Source organism: Gossypium arboreum, chromosome 10, assembly GCF_025698485.1.
Source record: "Gossypium arboreum isolate Shixiya-1 chromosome 10, ASM2569848v2, whole genome shotgun sequence".
Classification (NCBI taxonomy): domain Eukaryota; kingdom Viridiplantae; phylum Streptophyta; class Magnoliopsida; order Malvales; family Malvaceae; genus Gossypium; species Gossypium arboreum.
Genome location: NC_069079.1, coordinates 34,269,295 through 34,283,792, shown reverse-complemented (window position 1 = coordinate 34,283,792; position 14,498 = coordinate 34,269,295). Strand labels below are relative to the sequence as shown.

Genomic DNA, 14,498 nt, shown 5'->3' with positions numbered 1-14,498 from the left:
ACTATTCAGCCCAAAATCCGCAGTCTCACCATTCTCAACTTGTGGAAAGTGAGAAACTAGTGATTCATCTAACAACTGTTTATTCTTAATTTGCTCAATCCATGCTGGTTTCACTTGAAGCTCAGCCAATAAACTACCATCATCAAACAGCCTGAGACGAGCAAACATCACTCTCAAATCAGATATAGCCCTCTGGTTTAGTGCGTCAGCTACCGCATTAGCCTTACCAGGATGGTACACAATCGAGCAATCATAATCCTTAAGTAGCTTTATCCATCTTCGCTACCTAAGATTCAACTCCTTCTGAGTAAGAATGGATTTGAGGCTCCTATGATCTGTGTAAATAATGCACTTTTCACCGTATAAATGGTGCCTCCAAATCTTAAACGTGAACACCACCGCAGCCAACTCCAAGTCATGAGTAGGGTAAGTTGTCTCGTGAGGCTTAAGCTTACGTGATGTGTAAGCAACCACTTTACCCTCCTGCATCAGCACACAACCCAACCCGATGTGCGATGCATTATTGTAGATAGTAAACTTCTTCCTAGACTCCAGCTGTATTAAGATAGGGGCCTCAGTCAGAACCTTTTTCAGTTTTTCAAAACTCTCTTGTTACTTATCAGTCCAACTAAACGGTACTCCTTTTTGTAGTAACTTAGTCAGAGGTGCAGCAATCATAGAAAATCCCTCAACAAAGCGTCTATTATACCCAGCCAGACCCAGAAAACTTTGAATCTTCGATACAGTCTTCGGTGGTTTCCAATCTAATACGGCTTCGACCTTTCACGGATCAACCCTAATCCCCTCAGCAAATACCACGTGACCTAAAAACGACATTTCTCATAGCCAGAACTCACACTTGCTGAACTTTGCATATAGCTGCTTTCCCTCAAAATTTGTAAAACAGTTCGAAGATGCACATCATGATCCTCATCGATTCTCGAATATACCAGAATATCATCTATAAAGACAACTATGAAACGGTCCAGATAAGGTTGGAGCACCCGATTCATGAGGTCCATAAAGGCTGTTGGTGCATTCGTAAGCCCAAACGGCATTACTAGGAACTCGTAGTGTCCATACTGAGTCCTAAATGTTGTCTTGTACACATTAGCCTCCTTAACCCTTAGCTGATGGTACCCAGAGCGGAGGTCGATCTTCGAGAAAACTAAAGCTCCTTTAAGTTGATCAAAAAGATCATCAATCCTTGGAAGGGGGTACTTGTTCTTGATCGTCAGCTTGTTTAACTACCGGTAGTCGATGCACATGCGCATAGTCTCATCCTTTTTTTTTAACAACATCGGTGCTCCCCACGGAGACACACTTGGTCAAACAAACCCTCGGTCCAGAAGCTCTTGAATTTGAGCCTTTAATTCCATAAACTCCTTCGGTGCCATCCTATATGGGGTGATGGACACCAGAGCTGTTCCAGGCAGCAGCTCAATTCTGAATTTGAACTCACGGTTCGAAGGCAACGCAGGAAACTCATCAAGAAATACATCTAGAAATTCCTTAACAGTCCTAACATCTCCCACCGAAGGACCTTCAGAATCAGAAATGCTCACATACGCTAGAAATGCCTCGCAACCCTTGTGAACCAACTTTTCGGCCCTTAATGATGAGATTACATTAGACAGATAATTCCTTCACTCCCTTATCACAGCTACCTCCTCATCCTAAGTAGTCTTCAACATCATTCGCTCAGCAGCGCAATCCAAACTCGTACGGTGTTTCACTAGCTAGTCCATACCCAATATATGGTCGAATTCTCCAAATGGTAATTCCATCAAATCCGTTGGAAAAATTATACCTTGAACTTCTAGGGGCACTCTCTAAACAATTTGTCTACCCTAACTGATTGTCTCAGTAGGCTTATCACAGTCATTTCACTAGCCGTATTCTCAAACTGGATACCCAACATCTCAGACACAACGTATGCAACATACGAATACGTAGACCCAATATCAATTAAAGCAATGTATGGCATGTTATGAATCAAAACCGTACCAACTATAACGTTAGGGGCGTCACCATCCTCTCGGCGACGAGTAGCATAGACTAGAGCTGGCTGCCTCACCTCAGTATTACCAGCACCTCTGCCCAGTACTCCACAATGACGTCTATTACCATTTCCACCCCTGGCCTGACCACGGCCTCTCGGTGTCTGCTGACCACTTCTCACTGGCTGAACAAACCTCTGTTCTATAGCTTGCATCTGAACAGGCCTCTGAGGACAATTCTTGACATGATGATCCATGGACCTACATCTGAAGCATGCCCCGATTCGTCTCCAACACTCACCCTGGTGAGACCTCCCACAATTTGCGCAAGTCTGCAGTCTAACCATAGTAACAGGGACTGTTCGACTGACCCCTCAAATCTGGCCTTCTTTACAAGCTTTTCAGAAGAACCCGAGAGCCTTGAATCCCTCTTAAATCTGCCCCTATCTTTCTCGCGATTCTGGCACTCCGAGCGCTTCACATCCTCATCAATTTTTGTTTTCTCAACTAAGGCAGCAAAGTCCTGCTCCCTCTGCGGAGCTATTAGCACACGCAACTCATCTCGGAGTCCATCTTCAAAATGCACACGGTGTTCATACTCAGTTGCGACAATACCACTGGCATATCGACTCAGCTGCAGAAACTCTACCTCGTACTCTGCCACAGTCTTGTTCCCTTGGGTCAAATTCAAAAAATCCTTCTTTCGGGCATCCACATAACTCACCCCAACGTATTTCCCTTGAAAGGCCGCCTTCAAGAAATCCCATGTCAAACGGTCGGCTTGCGTACCATCTCTCACGGTGAGCCACCATTGGTAGGCCTCATCTCGCAATAAGGACACTGCTCTTTTTAATTTTTTCTCCACAGTGCAATCAAGATCATCCATTATCCACTCGATGGCCTCCAACCAGTACTCTGCCACATTTGGGGCTACACTAGAAACACCGCTGAAAATTTCCACTCTATTAGCCCGGAGTCGCTCAAAAATTGACGCCCGACCCACTGATCCAGTACTCCCTCCAACAACCTTCTCTAGAACACGAAGCATCGCTTGGGATAAAGCATCATCCCTTGCAGATCGATCATGAGACCCCGTCTCAGTTACTGGTGATGCTAGTGCCTCCCTAGCAGGCATGTGGCCCGACACTGAAGACTCAGCCCTAGCGTTTCCTCGACCTCTACCGTTACCTCATGTACCCCTTCCACGAGTACCCCTTGTGCTCATATCATTATAGTGTATTATCTATTTTAAGAGTCTTATGAATCAGTTCATAATTCTAGTAATTATTATCGGATATCTTATGATCAAGCAGTAGTTAAAGTTTTGTTTTCGTAGAGTAGCATCTTACTACAGTTTTCAGTCTTCTACAGACTCAATTAACTCAAACCCTAGGGTTTCCAGTATAGTACCACTACCTATAGTATAACATTTCATTCTATAATAGTAAATAGTGTCAGGGAACTTACAGATTTGGCGCCGGAGACTCGATGTGCCACACCTCTAATGTCAACATTTTAAAACAATCCAAATTCTTTAAAATCATCTCTTTCAAAAACCAAGGTTTAAAAAAAACTTTTGAAAACTCAATTTTGAGAAAAAATTTTCAAAAACCCATTCCACAGCCAAGTTTTGCAACTTGACTCTGATACCACTATGTAAACCCCAAACTCAGCCTGGATATTACGGTCGAATATGGCATGTCACATCAAAACTACGTTCAAAACTGGTCTTGTTGATAAAAGTTTATTTCTAAGTTTCAAAGCCTTTATTATTATTATTGTCGTTTCTTCAAGATGTTTGCTTAAAAGTTGTCTTTGTTTTATCCAGTTATTTTAAAAAAAAATGCGAAAGCTTCTAAAGATTGGATTTAAAACGTGTGGTTTTCTTAAAAACGTTAATTATTTTGAAAAACCTATTTTCCTATTCTAGCAGTTTGATATAATAAAATGAAAACCTAATTAGGAAAATTAAAACTCTTAAATGGCCTTATTACATAAATAAAAACCCAAACTGAAATTTTAAAACAATTAAAATCAAATCCTAATAACAGTATTCATGAGGCCACCTCCGAGTCCTTCGCAGCTCCAAATCATCTATGGCTGGGGATTACCTGTATAGTTAAAAGAAAGGGTAAGTTTGTGAAAACTCAGTGTGTAATCCCCTAACAAACAACAGAAATCAGAATATGCAAAACAGTCCGGGCTGTAGCCTTATTCAGTAACAGAGCAATCTGGGCTTTAGCCTTAAACAGTAGCAGAATGGGCCCAAGCTCAAAACAGAATAAATATAGAGCAAATAAGTATCCCAACCCAATCCAACCAGCACACCACCCGTACCAGCCAACACACCATGTGGGGATTGGATCGACCCACCCAGCCAACACACTAATAACACAGTGGAGCTGCTAATAATAGAAAACGTGGCAGAACCACTAGAATCAGAATACGTGGCAAAACCTCTAATACAGAACTTCCTCCAAATCAGATCCCAACCCCATGTAGTATGTCATGTCATAAATATTATGCGTATGCAAATTCATACTCATTGCAATCATATATGTAAATCATAAGCACGTCAGTCATACGGAGCACAAGGGTATAATCGTCATTTTCCCATACAGGGGTATTATGGTCATTTTACCCTACAGGGGGTATTACAGTCATTTTACCTATTTTGTGGTTTCAACTCAAATAACAACCTCTTCAAAGGTCTACAGTTGCCTCGAGCGACACAGATAACCTAAATAATCGGCCCCAGGCCCACTACTCTACCTAAGTGGGCCCATACGCTCGTGTGACCCATTTAGCCCAAATTCAGTCACGGCTACGTGACCTACATAGCCCAGTCAAATATATATCACCTCCCGGGGATTTAATCTGTATAGGGCCCACGAGCCTATTGGGCCCACACGGCCCATTTCGACTCAACGTGGTCCATAACAGCCTAAGTCCACGGAAATACTCGTGGTGGTCTTTACAGTCTATCGCCCATGATTTGTGGGCTCAGTTTACCCCATGAGTAATTGCACGCTTGTGAGGCCTCAAATGCCAAAGTTTCGGCACTTCAACTTTTCGGGTTTTCGGCTTTTGCCGTTTTACAGTAAAAAGGGGTGTGATTACACACCTGTTTATGCAACCATTTCAAGTTCCTCAAGTGCCCAACCTATATTCAATTCCACATACAGTCAGTCTTTCATTTGTTAGTGTTCATAAACACTACATCCCCAAATCAATAATCCCACTTACCTTGACCGAAAGTAGTGTGGCTAAATACACATAGATCGATGACTAAAACGATCACACGCTTCTCACTGCATAACTTCATAAACCATAGATCTTATTAAATAGGACCGCTTATAGGTGTGGTTTAAACCCATGATCATCAACTCCAAAACAAGGTATCGTATTACCTTTATCGAATAGTGAGGTAAAAGGGTTTGATCGCCTTCAAAATACTTGCACTCCACCACTTCTCAAGAGAACCTAGAAACCCAATGATTCATATAAGAAACCAACAATCGGTCTTCAAAGCACAAGGAGAGAGGGGGTATTCGGCTTTAAGAAACAAAATGAGGCAAAACAGGCTAAACTAACAGAGGACAATACAACACACACCTTATGTCAAGAACTCTTGTAGAAATTGAGTTAATCAACCCTCACCATAGGGCTCAGTAATAATTGACCAAGAATACCCAAAAACAGAGAAAACCAAAGAAAATAGAGAAAGGCAGGGGGAAAATCGGCTAGTGAAGAAAAACCAAAAAGAGAGAATAGAATGGTGAAGAGGGAGAGAGAGCAGCCTAGAAAAATCGGCCAAGATGCAGTGGAAATAACAAGGGGAAAAAGGAAGAAAATGGAGAACAGAAGGGGAGCAATCTCGACAGTGTTTCAGGGATGTAATCAGCTAGTATTCGAAGAGAAGGGAAATACAGAGATTCGACCAATCAAAGTAAAGAAGAGTGCAAACCAAAACAACCTCGCAGTAAAACACCTTAAAACGAAAAGCTAATTTTGGCTTTAGAGAGAAAAAAAATACCAAAGTAAGGAAAAAATCAAAGCTAAGGTCCCTAGCAACAAACGACTAGCAAAACACAGAAAAGAAGCCCTAATAGCCGAATGTATGAGTGTCCAAAGCCCCCAATGGCACAACTCTTCTCCCGAACCCAAATTCCTTGATTTTCTCCTAATATCGCTCCATGATTCTCTCTACAAAAATCTCCTCTACATCCATAACAAGCATCATCCAAACCTTTGATTCTCTCCCTTTAACCAATTCCATAACCACCTCAGTAGAATTTCAATCTAACTCTACCTTTGTCACCCCATGGCAATAAAATAAATACACCTTGTATGCCATAGGATTTGAACCCAAGTTCTCCCAATTACCAAGTCACGCCACTTGCCATCAAACCACAAGGCTTTTTGTGACACATTTTACCCACAAATATCTATAAGGCCAACAAGCTAAAGCCAAGGTTCACTTAAGGAGAAAAACAAAATTTTTTGCAAAAGCCCAAGCTTGAACCCAGGCTTCTCAAACACTCCCAAACACATCCAAATCACTTAGCCAATAAAGCAAACATCATAACTACGTCAAAGCTTGCAGAAACAAAGACCCCAAATTTTCGAGGCGTTACACATATACATATACTCATGAATCAAATATAACATTACATGCATATACATAGCATATGGCCGAATATACCTCACAAATGCACATATGTTTACATTAGTAACTTATATAATTTGCATCACATATCTAATTGTCAACTTCCCTTATTTTCAAATAGGTAATCAACTAACTCATACCTGATCATTTTAGCTCATTTAACACATTCGATCACAACTTATCATTGCCCATTGAACCATTCAGAATTGAATAGGATACTCAGATAATCACAAATATCGTACAATGCCAACATCCCAGACATGGTCTTACATGCTAACTCATATCGATGCCACTGTCCTAGACAAGGTCTTACACTAATCAAATACGATGTTGATGTCCCAGACATGGTTTTACACGTAACTACATATATCGATGCCAATTTCCCAAACGTGGTCTTACACAAAAACACATATCAGAAATCCTATGTCATGAAATATGTATCCTAGCTATTCCTAAGGTTCGTATGGGGCATTCAGATGTCGTAACTCAGTCAAAACGAATTCGTAAACATAGCTCCCAAGCTTATTTACATTCATCTAACACATATATATATCCACATAGTTCATTTCAGCATATAAAATTCATATTTATTTAAAATTAACAATATCTATTTGCTTATAAACTTACCTCCACTACAAGAAAATAGACTTTTAGCGGCGTTTTTTTTTGGCCTTTAGCGGCGCTTAAAAACGCCGCAAAAAACGCCTCTATAGCTGACGCCGCTAAGGTTTGCGGCGTTTATTTAAAAAAACGCCACTAAAAGTCATGACCTTTAGCGGCGCTTTTCCCACAAACGCCGCTAAATGTCATGATTTTTAGTAGCGCTTTTCCCAAAAACGCCGCTAAAAGTCATTAAATTTAAAAAAAAATTATTATAAAATATTATGAAGGTCATGAAAAATTAAATTTATTATCAAAATATTGAGAAGAATAATATCCATGATATAAATATTCTATTAAAATTCATTATCAAATTAAATTTTGTATTAAAATTGTAACTAAAAATATTAAAATAAAAATAAAAATTTAGAATCAAAACTAAAATAAATAATAAAAATTAGATTAAAATATAAAGATATCAATGAAATAAGGACTTAAATCATAACCATGTAAAATATAAGATATTATCATCAAGATTTACATCCTCATCTTGCTCAAATTTTGGTGGCTTGTACCCTTTCTTGAACCATTCATCTTGTAGAATTTTAGGAATAGTTAAACGCTGCCAAAAAGAACATGCAGAATTTCAACCAAAATGCACGCGCTAAAGCTTATATTGTGATCAAAGATTGCATGTAATCGTAAATTTGAAGCCTTAAGGGCTGGTACAAGTTACTAATATCACATGTAATTCCAATTCATGGCTATTATAATGGTATTGTACAAGTAAAAAATAACTTTGCTCATGTAATGATGAAAATGCCCCATCCAAGTTCAATTAGTTGCTGACAAACTCAAAAGAGCTCATATGACTATTACAATACAGATATACAGAGAAAGAGCAAGTTCTACCTTCTAAAACAGGACTAGCCTATTAAGTTATTGGTCATTCTTTAGCTAAAAAAATTCAATCATCATTATTTAGTTAGTTGACAAAAGGCTGCAACTTACATGCTGCAATTGATTCTAAAAGCCATGTGTGACCAATGACTTGTCCACCTAATTTTGTGGCTATATCCTGTGCTTCACTAACCCTCTGCCAAATAATCAAAAAGCTTTGGTGCCTGCAAGAGAAAGAAGTTAATTATTTGCAAAAGTAACATTACCAACTTGAAAAACTAGAGCACACTTGAGCTCAAAAGAGTAAGACTCACATTATCCAATACCCTGAGTTTGCCAGTTTTAGGACCATCACAACACCCATGGTTGTCAAGACTAATTTCATCAATCATGAAACTTTTAACACCAAAAAGAATCAATTAATGAGAAATTTCAGTACTTGCAAAAATATCATCAGTATACGAGTTTACCTTTCAGCACAATAAAACACATACGCAAGTCAAAGATATAATTATTAAAAAAGATAACTACTCAACAGAAAAATGAGTTTCATCTAATCTAACCTTTTCCTCAGGAGACAAAGCAGATCCACAGAAAAATAGACAATCTTTTTTTTTTAATTTAAGTTTAATTAAATATTAAAATTCTAAACAATTTAAATAGTAACTCCTACTTTTAGAAACCATTGAAGTTTAATATTTGGAACTTGTATTAATAGCAATAATGCTTCTAGAAAAGCACAGCAGAAATAGCATCTACCTCTCATGAGTTTCATCAATACACTAAAATGGGAGCTATTTAAATCTAATTGCCAAAGGACAATTTTTTAACTTATGAATCTACCAAGTTGGGGGGTTTGCCTTTACAAACAAAGGCTGAACTTGGGGGAACTTTATCATGTGTGATGTTAATCTGCAAAATCAAAGTTAACCATAACCTGGTAGGCACAAGATTTTTTTCCAACCTCGACATCGCAATATAGCTCAGTGTATCGAGAATGAAAAGCTTTGAAGAAAAGGGGCCCTTCAGTTTGAGGAAGGGGTAAAGAAGCTATGTTGCAGCGGCCATGCTTGAATGCATAGTGAATGGAATCATCTATTTGATGTGATTCCGACTTAACTACCAGTGTATGAAACCGGCCACACTTTTCATCATCATGAAAAGTTCCATCAACATCCCCCTTCGAGTCTATAACTTCAAAACTTATATTTTCCAGTGTAGAACCAGCAAGGCAGTGCTCAGGTATCTGAGAAAACATTATAGTAAACAGAAAAGTTTATGGAAATATTAGCAATGATGAAAATGAAACAAGAGTGAATAATTACTGACACTTGATGATATTCGTAGCTCCCTTTTCTCGGGTTGAAATGCTTGCTTGAAAGTTACTTTATCACCATGTAAAATAGATAGAGACACTGCAGGAGCAAGGCATGCAGGGAAAAAAAACAGCTGAAAGTATAGTTACAGCTGATCTGGAAAAATTAATAGAATTTGAAACTAACAACATATGATTTATATTGAAAGGAAATTCACTGTCTTTTCAATGGGACAACTTTGCCAAGAAACACCAACTATCTAAAGAATGAAGGTACATACCTTGTTTTCCATAACCTGCAGTGACTTTCAGTAGGCCTCTAAGGTCAATGCGTCCAAGGTTATCCACCTAAGAACACCATCATGCTTTTATCTCAAAAAGTGTAATTTTGACTATAAGTTTTAGCATCAAATTCATGAAAAATATTGAACATGCAGTATAAATTAGTACGACACTTTTATTCCCCCTTTGGGCCGAACTTGCTGTTTCAATGATGGATTTCAATGCTAAAACCGCATGGGATTTAACCATAACCTGGGTGTTGAATTCACATCCTAATACCCAGATCAATGATTTGATAATCTGATCATTTTGTTTGGGTAACAACTTTGCTTCAGCCGATGGAATTCGAATTAAGAAAAGGGCACTTAGGGCTTCCTCTAGGCCACTAACGCAGTCTTCCTTGAAACAATTTACAATAAACGACGGCATAGCTCTAGGCACCCCAGCTTCCACCATGTATTTCCTGTTTCTTTCATTCTTGACCGCAAACAAATCCAATTCCTTCAAAGCTTTCATCTTGGAATCAGGATGCTGAAGCTGTTTGATAAGTTTAAGGAAATGGAACATGGGTTTTTCAAAACCAGGGAAAGGGAAAGGGAAAGGGAAAGGGGAAGGGGAAGGGGAAGGGATCGTATGGGTTCCAAGGTAAACCGATGAAAACGGTGTGTGTGAAAATGAAGTTTTGAGGATACCAATTTTAGGGGGAAATTTAGGGTTTCGAAGGGAGGGGAAATTTGGGAATAAAAAGGCGCCATTTTTTAAGTAAAATGATTGTTTACGACGTTTTTATAAAAAAACGCTCTTATTGCTTATCTTTTATAGTGTTTTTGCACTAATTTCTATTTTATACATTTTTATTTTTATATTTTATTTTTATTTATTATCAATGTTTTTATTTATTTATCAATGTTTTTTTTAAATCTAATATTTAAATATATCAAATGGTTTAGATTAAATATTTTTGAAAATAAAAGTATTAATCTAAACCCTTAACCCTTAACCTTAAATTATAAAACATAAACCTTAAACTTTTACCCTTTAACGATTAAAGTTTAGGATATATTTTTATAATTTTGAAACGATTAAATCAAAAATTTTCCATTATTCAAAGGGATGAAGTGCAATTTTACCTTTAAAATTTTTAAAAATTTCAAAAAATCGAAATGGAAAATTTTTCATTTTAGAAAGGCAAAGACCCTTTCAACCCCCTACTTATGGCCGTAAATATATATTAATTATAGGGTTTAGGATTTAATTGAATATGATTCGCTTGAGATTAACATACTACCCATGGCCATTAAACCTTAAACTATAAAACTATAAAACCCTAAATCATAGACCTTAAATCTTAAATATTAAACCCTAAACCCAAAAATAAATTTAATCAATATTAAGTATTGCTTCCGTAATTTATTATGAACATAAGCTTTTACATTAATATCTATGTATATACACATCAACATCCATATGATGTTTTTTGGGATTTAAGGTTTAGGGGTTATAGATTAGTGTTTAGGGTTTTTTGGGTTTAGGGGTTATATAGACTAGTGTCTATGATTTTTTAGGGGTTTAAGGTTTAGGGGTTTAAGGTTTTAGGGGTTAATATTAACCCTGAACCCATAACCCATAACCCATAACCCCTAACTCCTAAACTTTAAACCTCAACCCGTAAACCATAATTCATAAACCTTAAAATAGTAACTCATAAACCTTAAACCTTTAACCATATACCCTAAATTGTAAATCCTAAACTATAATGATTAATTGATTCAATATTTTTAAATTAACATTATCTCTTTTACAATTATATAAGAAAATATTTATCATATAAATTAAAAATACTAATTAACTAAACCCTAAACTCTTAATCCTTAATCCTTAAATCATAAACCCTAAATCCTAAAACATAAACTCTTAATCATAGACCCTTAACCCCTAACCCCTAAACCTTAAACCCCAACACTTAAACCATAATTCCTAAACCCATAATCCATAAAACTTAAAATAGTAACTCATAAACCTTAAACCCTTAACTATATGCCCTAAATCGTAAACCCAAAACTATAATGATAATTAATTCAATATTTTAAAATTAATATTATCTCTTTTACAATTATATAAGAAAATATTTAACATATGATGTGCATCGACATCCATGTGATATTTTTTAGGGTTTAGGGTTTTATGGGTTATAGTTTAATGTTTAGGAGTTTTTAGGGTTTACGGGTTTAGTGTTTTAGGGGTTATACATTAGTGTTTATTATTTTTTTGGGGTTTAAAGTTTTAGGGGTTATATGACTTTTAGCGGTGTTTTACAGAAAGCGCCGCTAATGCTTTGGTTTTTAGCGGCATTTTATGGAAAGCGCCGCTAATGCTATGGTTTTTAGCGGCGTTTTACGGAAAGCGCCGCTAATGCTCCGATTTTTAGCGACGTTTTATCGAAAGCGCCGCTAATGCTCCGATTTTTAGCGGCGTTTTACCAAAAACGCCGCTATTGCTCTATTTTTAGCGGCGTTTTACCAAAAAATGCCCCTATTGCTCTGTTTTTAGCGGCGTTTTTGTAAATGTCATTATTGTTCGTCTTGGCGTTTTTGATAAAACGTCGCTAAAAAGGCCGCTAAAGCCCTATATTCCTGTAGTGCTCGGACGATGAAAATAGGAACAAGATGGCTAATCGACAACTTTAGTTTTCCCCCGGTCCAAATCTGATTTCTTTGGTTCTTAATGTAAATATTAAAATTAAACTCATTCAAACATATTTTCACTCATTTTAGTCCAAATGGGAAAATTACAATTTTACCCTAACATTTACACTTTTTACAATTCAGTCCAAATTGCAGAAAACACAAAACATGCAAAATTTGCACATACCATGCTTAGGCCAAATGTTCCATGTGTTCATAAAAGTCCATACATTTCATTTATTTCACATTTTAGTCCGTCAATTTATTATTTTTACAATTTAGTCCTAATTACTCAAAATCATCAAAAATTCCAATACAAAACTTATTAATTTAAAACATATCTTTCATATTTCATCAACTATCATCACAAAGCTCAAATATTCATTAATGGCATAACTCAAAATATTTATCAAAATAAAAAATTCAAGCATGGGCTTTGTACATTACACTGCATCAATTTTGAAAACATAAAAATTATCAAAAACCGAGCTAGTTACATACCTTAATTAAGCTTGGACGAGGCCGAATACCCTAAGATTTTATTCTTTTCTTTCTTTTTTATTATTCGGTCATAAGAGAAAGTATGAATATTGGCTTTTAATTATGTTATATTATAACATATATTAACATATTATTTAATTTACATATTTAACCTTTATTATAAAATATGAAACCATTATAACATAAGGTTACAACCGTCCACTCCATGTATTAATCTAATTGCATTTTTAATACCTCAACTTATAAAGACACATTCATTTCGGCCCTTTTACAATTAACCATAAAATTTTTATTTTACGCGATTAAGCCCTTTTATTTAATCGGGCACTCAAACGACAAAATTATCAAAATTAAATCACGAAAATTTCACACATATAAATTCACACATAATGAACATAGAAAATAATTTTAAAATATTTTTCTTACTCGAATTCGTGGTCACGAAACCACCGTTTCGAATAGGGTCTAAATCGAACTGTTACAAGATACAAATGTCCTGACATTAGGATTATTGAGATCACGTGTAAGACCAAATTTGGGATATAGCATTGATATGAGACTTCATGTAAGATCATAGTTGGGCTATTGGCATTGATACAAGATTACATGTAAGACCATATCTAGGATATGGCATTGGTATAATACTGTGTGTACGAGATTCTCGAGTATCCTTTAGTATTCCAAATGGTTCAACGGGAAGTGTTGATGAAACATGGTTACAAGTGATGGTATGACTCAGTCAAGGTATTCGTGCAGAAATTGACAAGTAAGAGTTAAAAATGAATTTCATATGATGAGTAAGTGGAAAATTATGAGAATTCATATGGTTCAATTGATTATATATATATAAATGTGATGGCTATTGAATTGAATATAGTTTATTTCTATTTGCTTATGTTTATTTAAATGTGAATGAATGGATAAGAAGTATTCAAATTACATAAGCATTGAAAGGAATAAACTTGTGAAATTCTTGGTTAACTATATGAATGGATACATGATATAAATGTGGAATTATACAAGTTATATTATAGTATTTATAATGGCTTAAAATCTGTTTATTTGATGAGATGAGTTATTATCATACAAGCTTACTAAGCTTTATAGCTTACTTTATTATCTTTTCTATGTTTATAGTGATTCGAAGGCTCGCTCGGGTTGGAAGTCATCGAAGATCATATCACACTATCTAGATATAGTTTGGTACTTATAAGCTTTGCAATATTAGTTATATGGCATGTATAGGTTTTGTGTTTTAAAGTATATATATTCCCATGTGATATGGGATATTTTGGTAAGCTTAATGATATTAGGTAATTTGGAAAGCTATGTGCTTGAAAATTGATGCTTGATAATCTATGTATGGAATGGTTACTTGATTAAATTGAATATGTAAATTAGGTATGAAATTAGATGGAAAATTATAGCATATTTGTAAATTGTATTGATGGTAAAGAAAGGGTATGATTTGAACATTGGTTGAGGTGTTTGGATGCATATTAGTGCCTTGAATGGGTACCAATTGTGCTTGTGTATCTATGTGAAAA

General features: G+C 36.2%; 1 protein-coding gene across 4 annotated transcripts; it reads right to left on the bottom strand.

Moving 5' to 3' along the window:
* Nucleotides 1-3,959: 3,959 nt before the first annotated feature.
* On the bottom strand, nt 3,960-10,553 carry LOC108488397 (structural maintenance of chromosomes flexible hinge domain-containing protein GMI1-like). 4 transcript variants are annotated; one of them, XM_053020705.1, is made up of 7 exons: nt 10,019-10,553; nt 9,766-9,832; nt 9,499-9,584; nt 8,484-9,415; nt 8,281-8,393; nt 7,811-7,891; nt 3,960-4,111 (listed from the first exon to the last, which is right to left on the bottom strand). In XM_053020705.1, exons 1-4 carry the CDS (start codon nt 10,331-10,333, stop codon nt 9,077-9,079), a joined length of 807 nt encoding a protein of 268 aa, XP_052876665.1. In that variant the 5' UTR covers nt 10,334-10,553; the 3' UTR covers nt 3,960-4,111; nt 7,811-7,891; nt 8,281-8,393; nt 8,484-9,076. The 4 variants fall into 4 exon arrangements, with proteins under 4 accessions (XP_052876665.1, XP_052876666.1, XP_052876667.1 ...); XM_053020707.1 differs by lacking the exon at nt 3,960-4,111 and having other exon boundaries at nt 7,695-7,891; nt 8,484-8,565; nt 9,107-9,415; XM_053020706.1 differs by lacking the exon at nt 7,811-7,891.
* Between the last annotated feature and the right edge of the window lie 3,945 nt (nt 10,554-14,498).

Coding starts and splice junctions, on each gene's coding strand:
- LOC108488397 (XM_053020705.1), bottom strand. CDS start 10,333: ATGTTCCATTTCCTTAAACTTATCAAACAGCTTCAGCATCCTGATTCC. Junction 9,833..10,018: donor GATGTGAATTCAACACCCAG/GTTATGGTTAAA, acceptor TGGTGTTCTTAG/GTGGATAACCTTGGACGCAT. Junction 9,585..9,765: donor TGCAGGTTATGGAAAACAAG/GTATGTACCTTC, acceptor TTGCTCCTGCAG/TGTCTCTATCTATTTTACAT.